Raw genomic sequence first — 18,618 nt, forward strand, 5'->3', positions numbered from 1 at the left:
TTAATTTTTTAACACTCCATATTTTAGTCCCACCCCTGACCCCACCCTGGTCCCTCCGACTGTTCCACATCCCATACCTCCTCTCCACCCCCACCCCACCTGACCTCTAAACTCCCTGGGGCCTCCACTCTCTTGAGGGTTAGGTGCATCATCTCTGAATGAACACAGCCTGGAAGTCCTCTACTCTGTGTGTGTTGGGGGCCTCATATCAACTGGTGTATGCTGCCTGAAAGATGGTCCAGTGTTTGAGAGATCTTGGGGGTCCAGATTAAGTGAGACTAATGGTCCTGCAGGGTCGCCCTTCTCCTCAGCTCCTTTCAGTCTTTCCTAATTCAACAACAGGGGTCAGCTGCTTTGTCCATTGGTTGGGTACAAATATCTACATCTGACTTTTTCAGCTGCTCCTTGGCTCTTTCAGAGGGCAGTCATGATCCTTTTTTGTGAGTGCTCCATAGCCTCAGTAATAGTGTCAGGCCTTGGGACACCCCTTGAGCTGGACCTTCTTTTCCTCAGGCTCCTCTCCATTTCCATCCCTGTAATTCTTTCAGACAGGAACACTTATGAGTCAGAGTTGTGACTGTGGGATGGCAACCCCACCCCTCACTGATGTCCTGTCTTCCTGCTGGAGGTGGCCTCTATAAATTCTCTCTCCCTACTGTCCGACATTTCATCTAAGGTCCCTTTGCGTCCTGAGAGTCACCTCCCAGGTCTCTGGTGCATTCTAGAGGGTCCCCCAACCTCCTGTCTCCCAAGGTTGCCTGCTTCCATTCTTTCTGCTGGCCCTCAGGGCTTCAGCTCTTTTTCCTCACCCAATTCCCCCAACCCATTCCCTTTCCCTCCCAGATCCCTCCCTCCCTCCCTCCCTCCCTCCCTCCCTCCCTCCCTCCCTCCCTCCCCACCTGTGATTTTCTTTTCTCTCCCAAGTGGGACTGAGGCGTCCTCACTTGGGCACTTCAACTTGTTGACCTTTCTGAGTTCTGTGGACTGTATCTTGGGTATTATGTACTTTGGGGGGGGGTAATATCCACTTATTAGTGAGTACATACAAAAAGATATCAAGGGGGATACAAATTAGTAAAGGAAAAAATAAAGGTATCACTATTTGCAGATGATATGATATTATACATAATTGACCCCAAAAATTCTACCACAGAACTTCTCCAGCTGATAAACAACTTCAGCAAAGTGGCTGGATATAAAATTAACTCAAATAAATCAGTAGCCTTCCTTTATACAAAGGATAAACAGGCTGAGAAAGAAATTAGGGAAACAACTCCCTTCATAATAGCCACAAATAATATAAAATATCTTGGGGTAACTCTAACTAAACAAGTGAAAGATCTGTATGACAATAACTTCAAGTCTTTCAAGAAAGAAATAGAAGAAGATCTCTTAAAATGGAGAGAACTCCCATGCTCATGGATTGGCAGAATTAACATAGTAAAAATGGCCATCCTACCAAAGGCAATCTATAGATTCAATGCAATCCCCATCAAAATCCAACACAATTCTTCAAAGACATGCAAAGAGCAATTCTCAAATTCATCTGGAAAGGCAAAAAATGCAGAATTGCGAAAACAATTATAACAATAAAAGAATAGCTGGGGGAACCACCATCCCTGACCTCAAGCTTTACTATAGAGCAATAGTGATAAAACTGCATGGTATTGGTACAGAGATAGACACTTTGATCAATGGAATAGAATTAAAAACCCAGAAATAAAACCACACACTTACAGTCACTTGATCTTTGACAAAGACGCCAAAAATATACAATGGAAAAAAGAAAGCATCTTCAATAAATGGTGTTGGCCTAATTGTCTGTTTGTATGTAAAAGAATGAAAATAGATCCATATTTGTCACCTCGTACAAAGCTCAAGTCCAAGTGGATCAAAGACCTCAACATAAAACCAGATACACTGAATCTAATAGAAGAGAAAGTGGGAAGAGCCTTGAACTCATTGGCACAGGGGGAAATTTCCTAAACAGAACTCCAGTGGCTCATGCTCTAAGATCAACAATTGATAAATGGGACCTCATGAAACTGGAAAGCTTCTGTAAGGCAAAGGACGTAGTCAATAAGACAAATCAGCAATCTACAGATTGGGGGAAAAAATCTTTACTAACCCCACATCCGATAGAGGGCTAATATCCAGGTTATATAAAGAAGTTAATCACTAAAAAGCCAAACAACCCAATCAAAAAATGGGGTGTAGAACTAATCTGAGAATTCACAACTGAGGAATCTCAAATGGCTGAGAAGCACCTAAAGAAATGTTCAAAGTCCTTAGTGATGGGAGAAATGCAAATCAAAACGACCCTGAGATTCCACCTTACGCGAGTCAGAATGGCTAAGATCAAAACCTCAGGTGACAACACATGTTGGAGAGTGTTGCGGCCTGCCCGCAGTCCACAACACGAACGGTTCAACTGAGAATGGCAGTTCGAGCTGAAAAGAGAGGAATCTAGACGGGGCGGAAGAAAGAATGGAGCTAAGACAACATTCTGATCAAAGCTCAATTTTACTATTTTCAGACACTCAGTTATAAAGGAAGGGGGAGGGAACCCAATTTCCCGCCAAGTAACTCAGGGTCCAGTAGCAGGACGAACACGTGTGTGCCTCCAGGCAGCAAAGGCAGGGTCCAGCAGTAGGCGTGGCAGGACGAATGAGCAGGTAGCTCCACCCTTGAGCAAGCAGGTTCCAGGCTGGGGGAAGGGAGGCCACAGGAGAGGATGTGGAGAAAGAGGAACACTCCTCCATTGCTGGTGGGATTACAAACTGGTACAACCACTCTGGAAATCAACCTAAGAGTTTCCTCAGAAAATTGGAAATAGATCTACCTGAAGACCCAGCTATACCACTGTTGAGAATATACCCAAAAGATGCCCCACCATGCCCCAGGGACATCTGTTCCACTATGTTCATAGTGGCCTTACTTGTGATAGCCAGAAGCTGGAAACAACCTGGATGTCCCATGAGAAAAGAATGGATACAGAAAATGAGGTTCATTTACACAGTGGCTACTGTGCTTCTCCAGGCTGGTGCAGGCTGAGTGGGACTGCATTTGCATCTGTCAGGTAGATAGTACATTTGTAAGGTGGCTAGATTTACTTGTAGTTAGTTTTCTTAATCTTCAAAAACACTCATAAGCCAGACGTTTCTAAATGGTCACTGCAGTTTTATAGAAGAGGCTGTGATAGGTCAGGTACCTAGTGTGGGTTCACATTGTTGAACAAGTCTAACACTTTGCAGTGAACGGGTGGTTGTTGGTGCTCACTGTTGCTTTATTTGTAATACCCATGTCATACGAAGAAGTTTTTTAGGCCCTGCAGGAATATTGTTACTAGAGATAAGGAATTTCAATGTATACCTTCTTCTAACTTACTTTTTTTTTTTTTAATCTTATGTTACAACTTTCTTCCAGTTCCTTATTTTTGATTCTTTGGTGATCCCACACATATGTTTAATGTATGTTGGTCACTTTGCCTGTCACTACTGTCTCTTCACCCTCTCGCTCCCACTGAAGCTCTTCTCTAACAGCTCTTCCTTCTGCTTTATGGCTTTTTGGGAAACAAAATCCTGAATTTAATTAGGGTTGCATCTGTGAACATGGAGTGGAAGTTACCTGCTGGGGCAAGATGACATATCAGTGGCTAGATTTATTCTCCCTCCCTCAGGAGCCATTAGTTGTCAGTGTGTCAGTAGCCTCTGGAGGACTGGGTCGGGAGCTCTTCCCTTGGGCACAGTGGCATATCAGTAGTCCTTACTCTGTGTGGATCTTGTGTGTCCATGGGTGTGTGTCATTCACAGAAGACAAGGCTCCCATCCTCAGCATTCTTTTTTTTTTTTTTTTTTTTTTGGGTTTTTCGAGACAGGGTTTCTCTGTGTAGCCCTGGCTGTCCTGGAACTCACTTTGTAGTCCAGGCTGGCCTTGAACTCAGAAATCCGCCTGCCTCTGCCTCCCGAGTGCTGGGATTAAAGGCATGCGCCACCACGCCCGGCTCCCATCCTCAGCATTCTTACCAACCCTTACTGTGCAGTGTCCCTTGATCATAGGAGGGGTGGTACACATGTTCATTTAGGGCTCACACTCAGTGTCCAGCTACTTATTCTTTGCACTGTGACCACACATGAGACTGTGCATTAACCGTCATCCACTGCAGGGAGGAACTTCTCTGACAAAGGCTAAGAGCAGCATTAGTCCACGGGTAGCTATAAATGTAAGCATTTAGAAGCCAACTTGACACTATTTAGCAAGCAACAGTGGAAGTTTCCTAATAGGGCCTATGATCAGCGCAGGCAAAGACCAAGTTTACAGCACTAGGTATGAGGTCTCTGCTGTGGAGTGGGCCTGCAATCCAGCCAGAAAACAGATGGTGACTGACAGTCCACTATTTTACCAGTGCGCATGTTTTGCCTGGTAGTTTGCTATTGCAGCTCACCTGGGCTCTTACTGGGAACCCCTTCTCCTCCAGAAGCCTGTATGTCACTTAGCACTGCGTAAGCTGGTTGGGAGTCGGGAGGTTTGCAGCCAAAGCATTTCTTGTCTTACCGTTTGGTTCCTATGGACAACCAAGAGTTGATTTGTTTCTTTGTTTCTGTGTGTATGTGTTTGTATTTATTAACCATTAGGAAAAGGTTACCTTTGCTGTCTCTCCATCTGTTTCTATGATTACCCCCTCCCAACCCCATTTTTGTCTCAGAAGTCAGCTCTGTCAGTGTAATGGCGGATGATCCTTAGAGGAGGAATGATACTGATTTCATGGTTGCTAGTAATTTATCAGTCAGTGCACACTGCTCTGGTATAAGGTGTATTGTTTATGCACAGATACACTATATGGAATAGATGTTCTTTAAATGACTTAAGTATTTTAGAGATGCCCTATGACTTTGTTTGCTATTTATCTTTTCTTGAGCCTGACTAGGTATCGGACCCTGATCAGAGTGCCTTCTTACTTTTAAAATATATTTATATAGGATTGAAGAGAATTTACCGGTGGGCTGCGGATTCTGCCATATACCATATGATGAACTGAACATGCCGTTTCCCGCTCATCTCACATATTGCTATAACTGCAGGAAGCAAAAAGTCCCTGATGTTCTCTTCACAACTATCGATTTGCCCACAGACGCAGTGGTGGTTGGCAAAGGTTGTCTTATTCAGGCAAGGTATGTTTGTGACAGCTGAGTTGGTGTCCTTGAGAAACCATGAGGTATCGAGACATAGACTTGAACAATATACACTGTTTCTTATTTGTTTGATCCTGAACCAACTTGGCAACTCTATCTTGTATTTATCTCATCTATAGCTGTCAGTAAAAACACACTCTATAACACTCAAGTTTGTATGCACAGAATCGTTTTAACATTTCAAGTCTGTTGTATATGTGTTTATTTATGACTTAGTTTGTCTTCTAGTTAGGAGTATGGCTAAATATCTGCTTTAGAGACCTCTAAAATATTCTGGAACAGGGTGGGTTTTGTGTTTTTGTTTTCTTTTTTTTTTTTTTTTTTTTTTTTTTGATTTTTTGAGACACGGTTTCTCTGTGTAGCCCTGGCTGTCCTGGAACTCACTTTGTAGACCAGGCTGGCCTCGAACTCAGAAATCCACCTGCCTCTGTCTCTGCTGGGACTAAAAACGTGCGCCACCACACCCGGGTTTGTTTTCTTTTAAAGAAGAGTGCTTCGTCCATGCAAAACTCAGCTGTTTATCATTAGATAGGACATCCTGGATGTGACGCATACAGCAGACAGCGTGAAGTGTCTAGCTCACCAACAGCGGCCAGGTTTCCTGGTCCCTTGGATGTTTCTTTTTTTTAAATTTATTTATTTATTATATGTAAGTACACTGTAGCTGTCTTCAGACACTACTATCTGAAGAGGGTGTTAGATCTCATTATGGGTGGTTGTGAGCCACCATGTGGTTGCTGGGATTTGAACTCAGGACCTTTGGAAGAGTAGTCAGTGCTCTTACCCGCTGAACCATCTCATCAGCCCCCCCCCTTGGATGTTTCTGTCTTCACCTTGAAACTTCATCAGTAGTGACACGCTTGGTCCATTTCTCCTAAGACTCTTTTGATTTTAGTATCACACAGTCTGTTTTTGTTTTTGTTTTTTCAAGACAAAGTTTCTCTGTGTAGTTTGCCTCTGCCTCCGGAGTCCTGGGATTAAAGGCAGCTGCCTCCACCTTCCAGCTCTCTTGTTTTGTTTTCACCTGCCTTTGGTATTTTGCCTGAATGTCTGTTTGTAAGAGAGAGTCAGCTTCTGGAATTGAAGTTACAGACAGCGTGCCATGTAGGGAATTGAACTTGGGTCCTCTGGAAGAGCAACTAGTGCTCTTAACGGATGAGCCGTCTCTCCAGCACCCTGAGTCTTTATCTTAACATAGTTAATGCCCTTCAGTTTGTTGAGTCATCTTAATGGGAGCCATGGGTTTGGACCCTCTGTCAACCCATGGTGTATGTGCTGAGCTTATGCCTGTGGGTCTCATGTTTCTAAATCTGTGTAACAACCTGTTCCTGAGCTTCAGAGTTGCAGACCTCTCTGCTTCACACCCTAATATGATGAGCAATAGGCCTCACGTTGTTCCAGTTGTACCAGCAGTCCCCCACTTCCTGATCATGTCTTTGTATGTCAATAGCTCCCCTCACCTGTTCATGTCCTGTTTGGGAATTGTTGATACTGTCCTCTTGTACACATCAGATTAAGTCCAAAGTTATTACATTGAGCTTTGTTCTGAAATACACTTTATTCTATTTAATGTTTTTCTTCTTCTGTCTTCTGCTTCCATTTGGGGTCTCCTCCCCCTCCCCTGAAGTATATATCCTTGAGAATTTTTTGATGATCTGTTGGTGATGAGTATTTGTTTTTGTTTGTCTGAAAATGTATTTATTTTTATGTTGGGAACATTTTATCTGCAGGTATTTTTTGTGTGCACAGTAAAGACAGCCTTTACCACTGCCTTTCTGGCTGTTGTATGTGTGCTGTGCTGATCTGTGCTCTCTTTGAAAGCTTTCACTTGCATAACAGTGCTCATATAATTTGTGTGCTTAAGCTAACATGTCTCTCTGCTGTTCATCCATCCTATAGTTATGTCTGTGGTGTTTTGCCTACATGTATGTATGTATGCATGTAGGTATACCATGTTCATACTGATGCCTGCAGAGTCCAAAAGAGGGCATCAGATCCCTTAGAACTGGAGTTAGAGGTGATTGTAAGCTGCCGTGTGTGGACTCTGACTTGAACTCTGGTTTCTGGAAAAACAGCCAATGCTCTTAACTGCTGAGCCATCTCCAGCCCTGGAACCAAAGATTTTTAATTGTGTAGTGATTCTGACCAATTAATGCATTTCTAGAGATTCTCAGGTTTTTGGTTTCTACTTATTTGAACTTCCAGTAAAGATACACTGAGGGACAGAAATGGCAGAGCAACAGGTTGTAGTCTAACAAATCTGAGACTTGTGTGTTTCTAAGCATGCTTTGAGGGAGTCTGTTCTTAATAGTGCTGGAGATCAGACCCTTGGGAGATCAGACCTCAAACATCCTAATGAGAGCCCTCCCAGTAAACCAGATCCAAATCTGGACATTTCTTAGGACAGTACCAAGAATGCAGTGCACTTACAGAATTATTCTCCTTTATAGGTTATGTCGATTAAAAAAGAAAGCACAGGCCGAAGCCAATGCCACAGCTATCAGTAATCTCTTGCCGTTTATGGAATATGAAGTACACACTCAACTGATGAACAAGCTCAAACTCAAAGGAATGAATGCTTTGTTTGGACTGAGAATTCAGATAACAGTGGGTGAGACCATGCTGATGGGCTTAGCGGTGAGTGGTGAGACTTTTGTCAACTCCGAGGCTGGGGAGTGTTATGTGGGACTCAGAGGGTTAGTTAAGAGACGATAAACAGATGTGGTAGTGCATCCTCAGCGTCCTGCACCAGGCTCTGAAGCAGTGATCAGAGATCAAGGCCTGCCTGGGCTATACAGCAAGACCCTGTCTCAAGAGAGTAAGCTAACAAAACTAGAAGACTTAGCTAAAGAAACAGACATCAAGACTTTAACAGTTGGAGAAGTTTTAGGAAATAAGTCCAGTGGTTTGCCTTTCTGTAGTTTTAAAGAATCAGTCTATCATTTCTAGAGCTGAGACCACTGATCTGGGCTCTATTATTATATATTGGGCTGTTGACAGTTACACGATTTTCATCTCTGTGTTGGCAGATTTCAAATTGTATTTCTTTTTTTTTTTTTTTTTTTGGTTTTTCCAGACAGGGTTTCTCTGTATAGTCCTGGCTGTCCTGGAACTCACTTTGTAGACCAGGCTGGCCTTGAACTCAGAAATCCGCCTGCCTCTGCCTCCCAAGTGCTGGGATTAAAGGCGTGTGCCACCACGCCCGGCCAACTTGTATTTCTTATGTCATCTTTTTATCACCTAAGGAGATATTTAATTTATAAAATCTATGGACATTGTAGTCTTTTTCTCTATATAAATTTATAGTTAAAATGCAAAATTGTTTTCTGTTTCATCTCTTCTTTTTTATTAGACTAAGTATGTAAATTTTATTTAGTTTTTTAGATTTTGAGGCAAGGTTGTTCCTAATGAGTGCATGCCTTGAAGTCATGATCCTTCTGCCTTCGCCTGCTGTGTACTGGATTTGCAGTCTGCACCCCCATGCTCAGCTGTACATTTTTGTATGTAGGAGGTAATTAGCTGACAGTGGTGAGCTGCTTAGTTCATGGCATTGATGTAACCTCAGGCCTGCTCCATGTTTCATGCTCCCGTAGTGATGCCATTATCTGGGCCACTGCTCTGTGAACACCAGAATTTCAGAATCTGAAGGCTAGGTTCTGTGATAGCTGACAGAAGACAGTGCTGCCATGGGGTAATTCCAGAGAGATGGGCTCATATATGCTGAGAGTGGTTTCAAATCCAGGTCCATCTGGTTCTGCAGTTCAAGGCTGGTGAGTCATCAGCCAGTGGTTAGCAAAGTGTTAGCTGATGCTAAGGCTTGTCAGGGCTTCTCAGTAGTTGACATGAGGAGCTACATTGTGGCTCTGCTAGTGAAGTTCTGGGAGAGTGCTACCAAGAGCCAGTTTTAGCCATTGTGCAGATGTCATTTTAGAATGTCAAAAACTTGACAGTTGATGGGTTTCACATCCAAGATGGAAAGCACTACTGCCCCTTGATTCCCGTAGCTCCACTTGAATGCTGCTTCTTTTTTCTCTTATTATTGTTTCGCATTTATTTGTAGACATGCACAAACCATGGTGCACATACTGTTGTGCACATGTTGGGACCAAAGACCAGCTGTGGGAGTCACTTCTCTCCTTTCTCCATGTAGGGTCTCATGGATGGAACCCAACTCATCAAGCTTTGCAGAGGGGCCTTTACTTGCCATTTTGCCAGCCCTGTTTTTGCTCTTTTTGAGATAGAGTTTCGTGTAGCCCAGGCTAGTCTTGAGCTTGTTATGTGACCGAGGCTGGTCTTGCATTTCTGACCCTCCTGGTTCTAGCTCTGGGAGAGCTGGATTACAGGCATGTGCTGCCACCTCACCTTTATGCTTAGGTTTCTTACAGTTTGTTCTGCTTGTGGTAGCTTACACACACGCACACACACACAGATTTTGTCTTGTTTTATCTTTCCCATAATTTTCCAATATTGATAGTGTATACTGACTGATTTAAAATGAGAAATTGTTACTGGGTTAAATGGTAAAATAAGTGTGTAAAGTAAGTTGTTTGTGTGGGTGGCCATGGAGTGAGGTGGGTGAATTAGATGTACAGAGCAGACTGCCTCGTGGTTCCTTACCACGCCCTTTCCATACTTGATCGCAGCTGTTCTCCGAGGTAGCCCTTCTATAGGCAGACTGCCTGCTCATTGGTGGCAAAGCTGCTGTAGTAACTTTCCTGTTGTTAAGAGAGTCTGATTCCAAGTTGGTTTATATATGGATTCTAGGCATTCTGAAACACGGTCTCATACTGTGACCCAGACAGGCCTGGCGCTCGCGCTGAGGCTTGGCCCGCCTGGAAGGTCACAGTCTCCTGGGCAAGTCGCTCAGAATTCAGCCTTTATCTTTCTTCTTTTATTTCCTGGATAAGTATGAGGTAAAGATTTAAAAGGCATAGCTGGTTATGCAGTTATGTAGTTATGTAGTTAGAGAGCCCCCTTCAGAGCTGTCACAGAGCTGTCACCTTCAGAGCTGTCACCATCTACTCAGGAGCCTCCCCGAGTACATCAACCCTGTTAGCAGAGTGGTTTTGTATGTTCTTGCAGACATGGCCTAGCCATGTGTCTCTTGTGCAAAGCAAGTGCACATTCCTAGACATAGAACTTAAAGCCATTGTTGTTTGGTATTTTGTCTGATGATAGCCCTGTTATTTTTACAAGTCGGCCACAGGAGTCTACTTAGCAGCCTTACCAACACCCGGTGGAATCCAGATTGCTGGGAAGACCCCTAATGATGGCTCCTATGAACAGCACATCTCCCACATGCAGAAGAAAATAAATGACACCATTGCAAAAAACAAAGAACTGTATGAGATCAACCCCCCGGTGAGTGACTGAGGCCTGCACAGTGAAGGCACCGGCAGCTGGCTGCAGGGAGGGACTTGGAGGGTGTCTTCCTCTGGACATGGGCATTCTTCACCTCCTTACTGTCCTTGCTTAAATGTCTCCTTTTTGATGAGGCCTCCTCTCTTCCAGTGTACACAGGGCAGGTCTCCTTTCAGGTCTTAACTTCTCACATGTGCATGTGTCTGTGTGTGTGTGTGTGTGTGTGTGTGTGTGTGTGTGTGTGTGTGTGTGTGCGCATGCGCATGTGTTCACATGCTTGACTTTTGTGGGATATTACACACTCAGAATTTTTTTTCTCTTGCTCATTGCAACCTGTAGAGAAAAGCTCTATTACAGCCATGTTTCTTGTTCTAGAAAGAACTCTACAGGTGTCTTTTCTTCTTAGGCACATGCTAGCAGTGAGCATTTAACACCATTTTGGAAAACCTCTCTTAGAACCTTGTAAAGGAGGTTTCTGGAACAGCAGCAGGCTCTGCCTGTTGTGCTCACACCGTGGCCCAGGCTAACTGTTTAAAACACACACATCTGGACACTGTTTGTAGAAGATCAGTTTGGTTGCTGTTGAAGATTATTTAGCAAGTGAATTGTACAGCCTGTACATGCATTTTTAAATGTATGTATTATCTTGTCATATGCACACACATTTCTTACTCTTCACATTTAACTATCATAGAGCCTTGAAGGGTTGCTACTGGAAAAGCAAGGATCTGAAAGACTAGTGCCCTCTTCTGGAGGCGCTTTCCATCTTTGTAGCCAATCGTACTTTAAGGTGCTTTAGAGGCACACATCTAGATAGTGTGTAGGCGTACATGTGCCTGGGTGGGGAGGTTCCCACCTCACTGTAGCTCCCTGTCTGTGCACTACATATCACCTTGACCTTGTTACACCCTGGGCAGTTAGCCTGCTTTTGTAGATAAAAGAAAACATCTGTATCTTCTGTGACCTGAAAAATGAAACTTTAGAGTTCAGTGAATGTATCTCGTGGATTTTTTTTTTCTCACCAGGAAGCTGCATGTTAATATAAAACCTTAAAAGCAAACTGAAGAATTCAGTGTCTGTAATTGCATTTCTTTCAGGAGGTATCTGAAGAGATGATAGGATCACCCATCCCAGAGCCCAGACAGCGCTCCAGACTTTTAAGATCACAATCGGAAAGTTCTGATGAAGTTACAGAGTTAGATCTTTCACATGGGAAAAAAGATGCTTTTGTTTTAGAGGTAATACTGCATTGAAATCATGTTCTAAATGTCTGAGAAGGTAAATATCTTTTTTTTTTTTTTTTTTTTTTTTTCGAGACAGGGTTTCTCTGTATAGCTCTGGCTGTCCTGGAACTCACTTTGTAGACCAGGCTGGCCTCGAACTCAGAAATCCGCCTGCCTCTGCCTCCCGAGTGCTGGGATTTAAAGGCGTGCGCCACCACGCCCGGCAGTAAATATCTTATAATTGGGTTCTAAACTGATGTGACAACTTGTACTGTGTTAGAGCTACCAGGGAAATCGTAGACATTCACGTGTTTGACCATAGCGGCACTTGGTAACTGTTGCTGTGATGTAAGTAGTCCTGAAGCCACCTGGATAAAATAATCGTTAATATGCAAGCTGAGCAACCTTCACTGTGATGGTGTGAATAGGCTTGGCTTCTGTAGACTCTTGTGTTTGAATGTTTAGCCCATAGAGAGTGGCACTAATAGGAAGATAGCCTTGTTGGAGGAAGTGTTGCCACTGTGGACTTTGAAGTCTCTATACTCAAGCTCCGCCCAGTGGGGAAGAGAGTCTACTCATGGCTGCCTTTGGATCAAAATGTAGAACTCTTGGCTCTTCCAGCACTAGGACTGCCATGCTTCCCACCATGATGGTAGTCATGAACCTCTGAAACTATAAGCCATCCTAATTAAATGTTTGCCTTTATAAGAGTTGCCTTGGCCATAGTGTCTCATAATAGCAATGAAGCCCTGACACTCATCAAAAGTGTAAAATCTGAATTGCCCAGAAATGACAAATTTGGGGGCTGAGACTGTAGCTCATTTGGTAAAGTGCTTACCTAATGTTCATGAAGCCTTGTACAGGATCCCAGCACCGTGTCAACTGGACAAGGTGTTTAAGCCTTTGATCCTGGTGCTCCAGAGGAAGTATTCCTCACTGTATGCTGAGTTCAAGGCCAGCTTGGACTCTAAGAGACCCCTAAAGAACATTAGAAAGCTCACTTTTAAAGTTGTGGTTTTGAAGCATTTTAGGAGTAGGAGTTAAGGAGTAGGAGTGCTCAGCTTCTAACAGCTTTGTAGACATCAGAGTCTGAAGCACTCCAGGGACAAGACACTCAGCCTGCAGTAGTTTACCATTTGGAGTTCTTTTTGTAAGCCTAGGTGACTTTAAATATAAAATGTACTGGTTTTATTTTATCTCTTTCTTTCTTTCTTTCTTTCTTTCTTTCTTTCTTTCTTTCTTTCTTTCTTTCTTTCTCTCTCTCTTTCTCTCTTTCTCTCTTTCTCTCTTTCTCTCTTTCTCTCTTTCTCTCTCTCTTTCTTTCTTTCTTTCTTTCTTTCTTTCTTTCTTTCTTTCTTTCTTTCTTTCTTTCTTTCTTTCTCTATCTACCTACCTACCTACCCACCCACCCACCTACCTACTACCTACCTACCTACATACATACATACATACCTATCTATTTGGTTTTTCAAGACAGAGTTTCTCTGTGGAACTTGCTTTGTAGACCAGGCTGGCCTTGAACCCACTGAGATCTTAAACAGTGTGGTTCAAGCAGGGATTATAGCTATGTGACACAATGCCCAGACTAATGTACTGTTTTTAACACAGTATAATTGTCTTTACTTTTTTATGACTGCATTTGATAGATATTGCTGTATGCACTTTGTAATAATCCCACTGAGTGCTGAGTACAGTGTGTCCTTGCTGCATGCATGAGATGGTGTTGACAGTCTTGAACAGTTAAACTCCTTTCCTGAGGAGTCTCTGTGGCATGGTGCCCAGCAGCTCACTGTTCTCAGAGCAGTGTCCCCCACCGACCCCTAAGAGTAGCTTAGGAGAGGAACAGTGTCCTCCACCCACCCCTGAGAGACAAGGGAATGATACAGGCACATTGTGAGAAGAACGTTGTTGAGGAGATCTGCGGCTTTGAACCCAGTGACTCTAGAAGCTGGTAGTAGAATTGTGTTGGAATGGGATTCTAGAGGAAAGTCTGAAACGTGGGTAACTGCTAAGGGAATCGCCCATCAGACATGCAGTTGAGTGGGACGAGAGGGATTTTTAGTTTTATGTGTTTGTTTTTTTTATTTAAAGATTTACTCATATGTTTGTATACATGTGTGAGTTTATGCAGGTTGTCCATGTGGCCAGAGAGATCCAGATCCCCACTGCTGGGGTTACAGGCATTTGTCGAGCCACCGAGTGTGGGCACTGGGAGCTCTCAGCTGGGTCCTCTGCCAGAGCAGTGTGTGCTCTGCACTGCTGAGCTCCCTCTGCCTCCTGAGATGGGTTTTCATGTGCAGAACCCCAGACGAGGGCCTGTTTTCCATTGCTTTACACTGTAGGATGGGAGAAAAGGGAGGTCAGTGGAGAAGCAGTGTGCTTCAGGCAGGCAGTTGGCTCTGGGCTGTGTGGCTAGCACAGCTAGCAGTAACATCAGTGCTTCCTGGAGCCTGTAAGAATTGGGCTTGTTAGGACTCCACTTCACATCTAGGGAAGGCAATGTCAAGCTGGGCCCTAAAAGTGTCTTAACAAGCTCTCCAGGTGGCTGATCATCCCTGGAGTTTGATCCAGAGTATAACTGATAAATTAGGTGATGGGATCCTGACTGGGTAGAAACACAAAAGAAAAGTACTTCCATTGAGGGCAGAAGATGGGGGCAGGGGACAGATTCAGTGAGAGAGGAGACAAATGGGGAACACCGGTGACTCTGCTTGTGTCGTGTTTGGGGAGTGGTGGCTTGAGGTGCGGCCATGACTGGGCAGCAAAGCTGAAATGCAGGTAAGCATGGCTGTAGGATGCTGTATGTACGAACCCTGGCTTTGTTTAGGCTTGTTTATATTATATGTAGAGTATTTTTATAAACATTTTTGAAAAGTCTGCATAATTGTGTCAGTATACTTTAATGTATAAAAGGTTTTACCTAGCGGTATTTGAAGTTGTTACTATGGTGAAATTTGCTGATGCTAGAATTTTTGTTTTACATTTTTATTTGTTTATATGTGTGTGTCTCTGTGTATATATGAGCATATGTGTGCGGGTGTCTGCAGAATCAAGAAGAGGGTATCTCAGCTACTTTTGTTATGAAGAGGTATCATGACCAAGGCAACTTGTAGAAGAAAAGAGTTTATTGATGCTTACAATTGCAGAGGGGTAGAGTCCATGAGCATCCTGACAGGGAACGTGAGAGCAGGCAGGTAGGTGTGCTGATGTAGTAGGTGAGAGCTTTCACCCTCATCTGTAGGTAGGAGGCAGAGAGAAAGAGCTAGAAACCTCCAAGCCTACGCCAAATGACACAGCTCCTCAGACAAGGCAGTGCCTCCAGATCCTTTGCAAACAGTTCTTCCACCTGGAGATCAGGTGTAGGATCCATGATCCTACGGGGCTGATCTTACTCCAGCCGCCACCCGGGGCACTGTATCCATTCAGGCTGCAGTTTCAAAGCATTGTGAGTCTCAGTTTGGGGGCTGTGAACCAAACTCTGGTCCTCAGAAGAGCAGCAGAGCACTCTTAGCCCTGAGACACCACTCCAGCCCCCATGTTAAATGCATTAGCAGGGGAAATGGCTCTGCATTTTCTAGTTCTTAAACCTTGAGCTTTTCAGAGAATGAAAATAATTTTTAGGTATCAGGACAGCTTCCGCATTTGGATTGATGGTTACACAGTAGTCTTATCTTTCTGTCTCTAGATCGATGACACGGATGCCATGGAAGACGTGCACTCCCTTCTTACTGATGCCCCGCCCCCTTCAGGTATGCAGCAAGCTGGCTTTGAGATAGTGTGCGTCGGTGTTCTGGTTCCTATTGTCAGGGGACTAGCTTTCTCGTTAGTTAGTTATTTCATTTATGTTTTGGAAATGGGGTCTCATGGATCTCAGCTGTGTTGAACTCAGTATGTAGTCAAAAGAAATGAAAATTTTATATTTAAACTTTATAGTTGAGAAATATTATTTCAAAAATTCAAAATCAGTAAATTATCTTATCTTAATTATAATTTGTTTTGGCAGGTTTTTATAGTTGTAATACAGAAATTATGCCTGGCATAAATAATTGGACATCAGAAATACAGGTAAACTTTTATCAGATTGAAGCAAATGCATATACATTATAAGTTTTACTTAAATACCAATTCTTTTTGACCCCCAATAGCAATTACAAACACTGTTCTTTTTAATTTCCGTACTTATTCATTATTTGGGGGGGGGGGGTGGCGGCGAACACCTTTTAATCCCAGCACTTGGGAAGCAGAGGCAGGCGATTTCTGAGTTCAAGGCCAGCCTGGTCTACAGAGTGAGTTCCAGGACAGCCAGGGCTACACAGAGAAACCCTGTCTCAAAAAACCAAAAAGAAAAAAGAAAAGTTATTCATTATTTGCCAGTTCTATCAATTATTAGACTTTGGGGGAAAAAACAATAAGCTGTGGTGTTGCTCTTTCTCCTGCACTTAGATGTTCACGTCAGTAAGAGTGACCAGACTAAGCAGCCTCAACTTGACCAACCAAGCTCTCAACAAGAGCTTCAACGGCCTGTGTGAGAGCTTGCTCAAGGTAGGGGCCTGCCGCCACCTGTGCCACACGGGGCACTCGCTTACTCTTGCTCTTCTAAGACAGCATTAGGAAAGAAGCTGTTTAACTTAGTAGCTTAACTTTCATAAAAATCTAGTACATCTGTAGAATGTTTTTAAGAGCCTGAGTTGTTGACAGACTTTAAACTTTTATTGGTGTGTGTGTTTTGCTCAGAGTGGTGGGTTGTATAAAGTTGTATTAGCTAATTGCGGTGGTATGCAGTGACTGGGATCCCTCGGTCACTTGTCTTCCAAGATTGTCCCACCTCTTACTTCATGTCCTCTGTGTTTATGTGACCATATTCTATAAACACCTAAACCTTACTGTCACCCAGTTGCTGACACTGCACTCTGAAGGGGTGGGGCGGTTTAGCTCTCCATTCTTGGGTTTTACCTTCTTTTGGTGTACTGTCTCTGGACAGCTAACCACGAGTTCATTAGTGTGCAGTGAAGAGTGACGTCATCAGTCCTCTCCTCTCCTCTCTGCAGAGCCTGTACTTCAAACTTCGCTCCATGACCCCCTGCTGCCTCTGCCATGTGAACTTTACAGTGTCTCTGCCTGAAGATGAGTTAATCCAGGTAATGAAGGTGCCACTGATTTGTAGAAGAGGGGTCTAGCCCTTTGGGATCTGTTTTAGCTTAATGTTTCCATAGTCAGTAACTTCACACAGTGTCTTAACGCAGACTAGCTGAAGGTGTATCTTAGCTTGCATCAGGCTCTGTATTTCATTTGTCTTGCTGCTGGTAATCTGCAGGGGTGCTCCAAGTGAGCACATTGTACACAGAATGGGGCCCAGTGTGCATGACTTTACCAGTCCCCTTTACAGACCTGGTCTTTTAGAGAAGGCACATTCAGAAAAGTCTAGATTTGATGTACATGTTGCATGTCTGAATTTACATAGAATTCTGGTTGAGAATCTTAATCAGGAAGGAAGAGCCAGTCAGTTGATACAGGTCGTCCCTTGGTGCTAAAAGAAGATTGTAAGAAATTGAATTTTATCACTGATTATTTTGCTAATCATAATTGTTTTCCTAATTGTAGGTTACAGTCACAGCGGTTGCAATAACTTTTGATAAAAACCAGGCCTTACAGACCACAAAACCCCACATTGAAAAGTCACTACAAAGAGGTAAACTTTGAAGTCTAGCAAGTAAAGTTCCCATTTGCCTGTTACAGCTTCACCTATGGTAGGCTAGGGTATGGTTTTTTGTTTGTTTGTTTGTTTTGTTTTGTTTGTTTGAGATAGGACTTCTCTGTGTAGTCCTGGGTGTCCTGGAACACACTCTGTAGACCAGGCTGGACTCGAACTCAAAAATTTGCCTGCCTTTGTCTCTCCCAAGTGCTGGGATTAAAGGCATTCTCCAGCACTGGCCCAGCAATAGGCTAGGGTTAAAGCTGGACCAGAGGTGGTTGCTAGGTAACTGCTGTGCATCTGCCTCTTAGCCTCCACAGATAATGAAGAACTGCTGCAGTTCCCGCTGGAGCTCTGCTCAGACTCACTGCCTCCTCATCCTTTCCCAGCAGCTAAAGGTTGGTCCCCTGGGAGTCTGGGTGGCATGGCGGTCTCTCCCCTGTTTCTTCAGTCAGTCTGAGAAGTCTGCCCTTCATCCCATCATTGTGTGTTGTTCTTACTTTACTTTGCAAACAGTGACGGTTCATTTTTCTTATGTTCCATTCTTATATTTCAGTTTTAACAAAAGTTTTACCTTTAATTTCCCAGTGTATATATTTATGTATAGTGTATTTGGTGTTTTATCTGGTAAATTTTCTTCTAGTAGAGGTTTTTATTTAGATTTTCATAGAGTCTCCAGGGGGATGCAGAGATTAGACAGGAATGTGCTTCCATCCTTTTAACCCCTGAGACAGAGTTTCTCTGTGCAGCCCTGGGGTTCCTAGAGCCCCTCTGAAGACCAGGTTGGATTTGAACTGCCTCTGCCTCCCGAGTGCTGGGTTAAAGGCTTGGGACGCCACTGGCCACTGGTGCTTACATCCTGTACACAGTGGCTGCAGTGAAGGGCAGTGCTTTTATAAGTAACAGATAGCTTTTAAAATACAAAATAATCTCCCCCTAATGAGAAAACTCTTTAAGTTCTACAATCTACAGAAAAGAATGGGAGGACTGCTTTTTTCTGTTTCTCTTTGTTTTAGTATAAATTTTATTTTGATTTCTTAAAACTATTCTGTCTAATCTTACATTACCTATTCAGTAAATATAGTTTGTATTTTTTCTAAAGTTTTTAATTGAGAAATAATTCATTTGTTATTTAATATCAAATTAGTTA

General features: G+C 43.3%; 1 protein-coding gene across 20 annotated transcripts in view; it reads left to right on the top strand.

Moving 5' to 3' along the window:
• Positions 1-18,618, top strand: part of C2cd5 (C2 calcium dependent domain containing 5) — an 88,518-nt gene that overhangs the window by 54,111 nt on the left and 15,789 nt on the right. For all 20 annotated transcript variants that reach the window (XM_029478443.2, XM_029478451.2, XM_029478447.2 and 17 more), the window contains 10 exons: positions 4,980-5,171; positions 7,643-7,829; positions 10,389-10,553; positions 11,651-11,791; positions 15,462-15,525; positions 15,780-15,841; positions 16,220-16,318; positions 16,825-16,914; positions 17,378-17,465; positions 17,780-17,866. In XM_029478443.2, the coding sequence (XP_029334303.1) occupies positions 4,980-5,171; positions 7,643-7,829; positions 10,389-10,553; positions 11,651-11,791; positions 15,462-15,525; positions 15,780-15,841; positions 16,220-16,318; positions 16,825-16,914; positions 17,378-17,465; positions 17,780-17,866 (1,175 nt within the window). The remainder of the gene's footprint in view (positions 1-4,979; positions 5,172-7,642; positions 7,830-10,388; positions 10,554-11,650; positions 11,792-15,461; positions 15,526-15,779; positions 15,842-16,219; positions 16,319-16,824; positions 16,915-17,377; positions 17,466-17,779; positions 17,867-18,618) is intronic.

The sequence above is a fragment of the Mus caroli genome, unplaced genomic scaffold (assembly GCF_978045245.1).
Source record: "Mus caroli unplaced genomic scaffold, Mus_caroli_1 scaffold_7, whole genome shotgun sequence".
NCBI classification, from domain to species: Eukaryota; Metazoa; Chordata; class Mammalia; order Rodentia; family Muridae; genus Mus; species Mus caroli.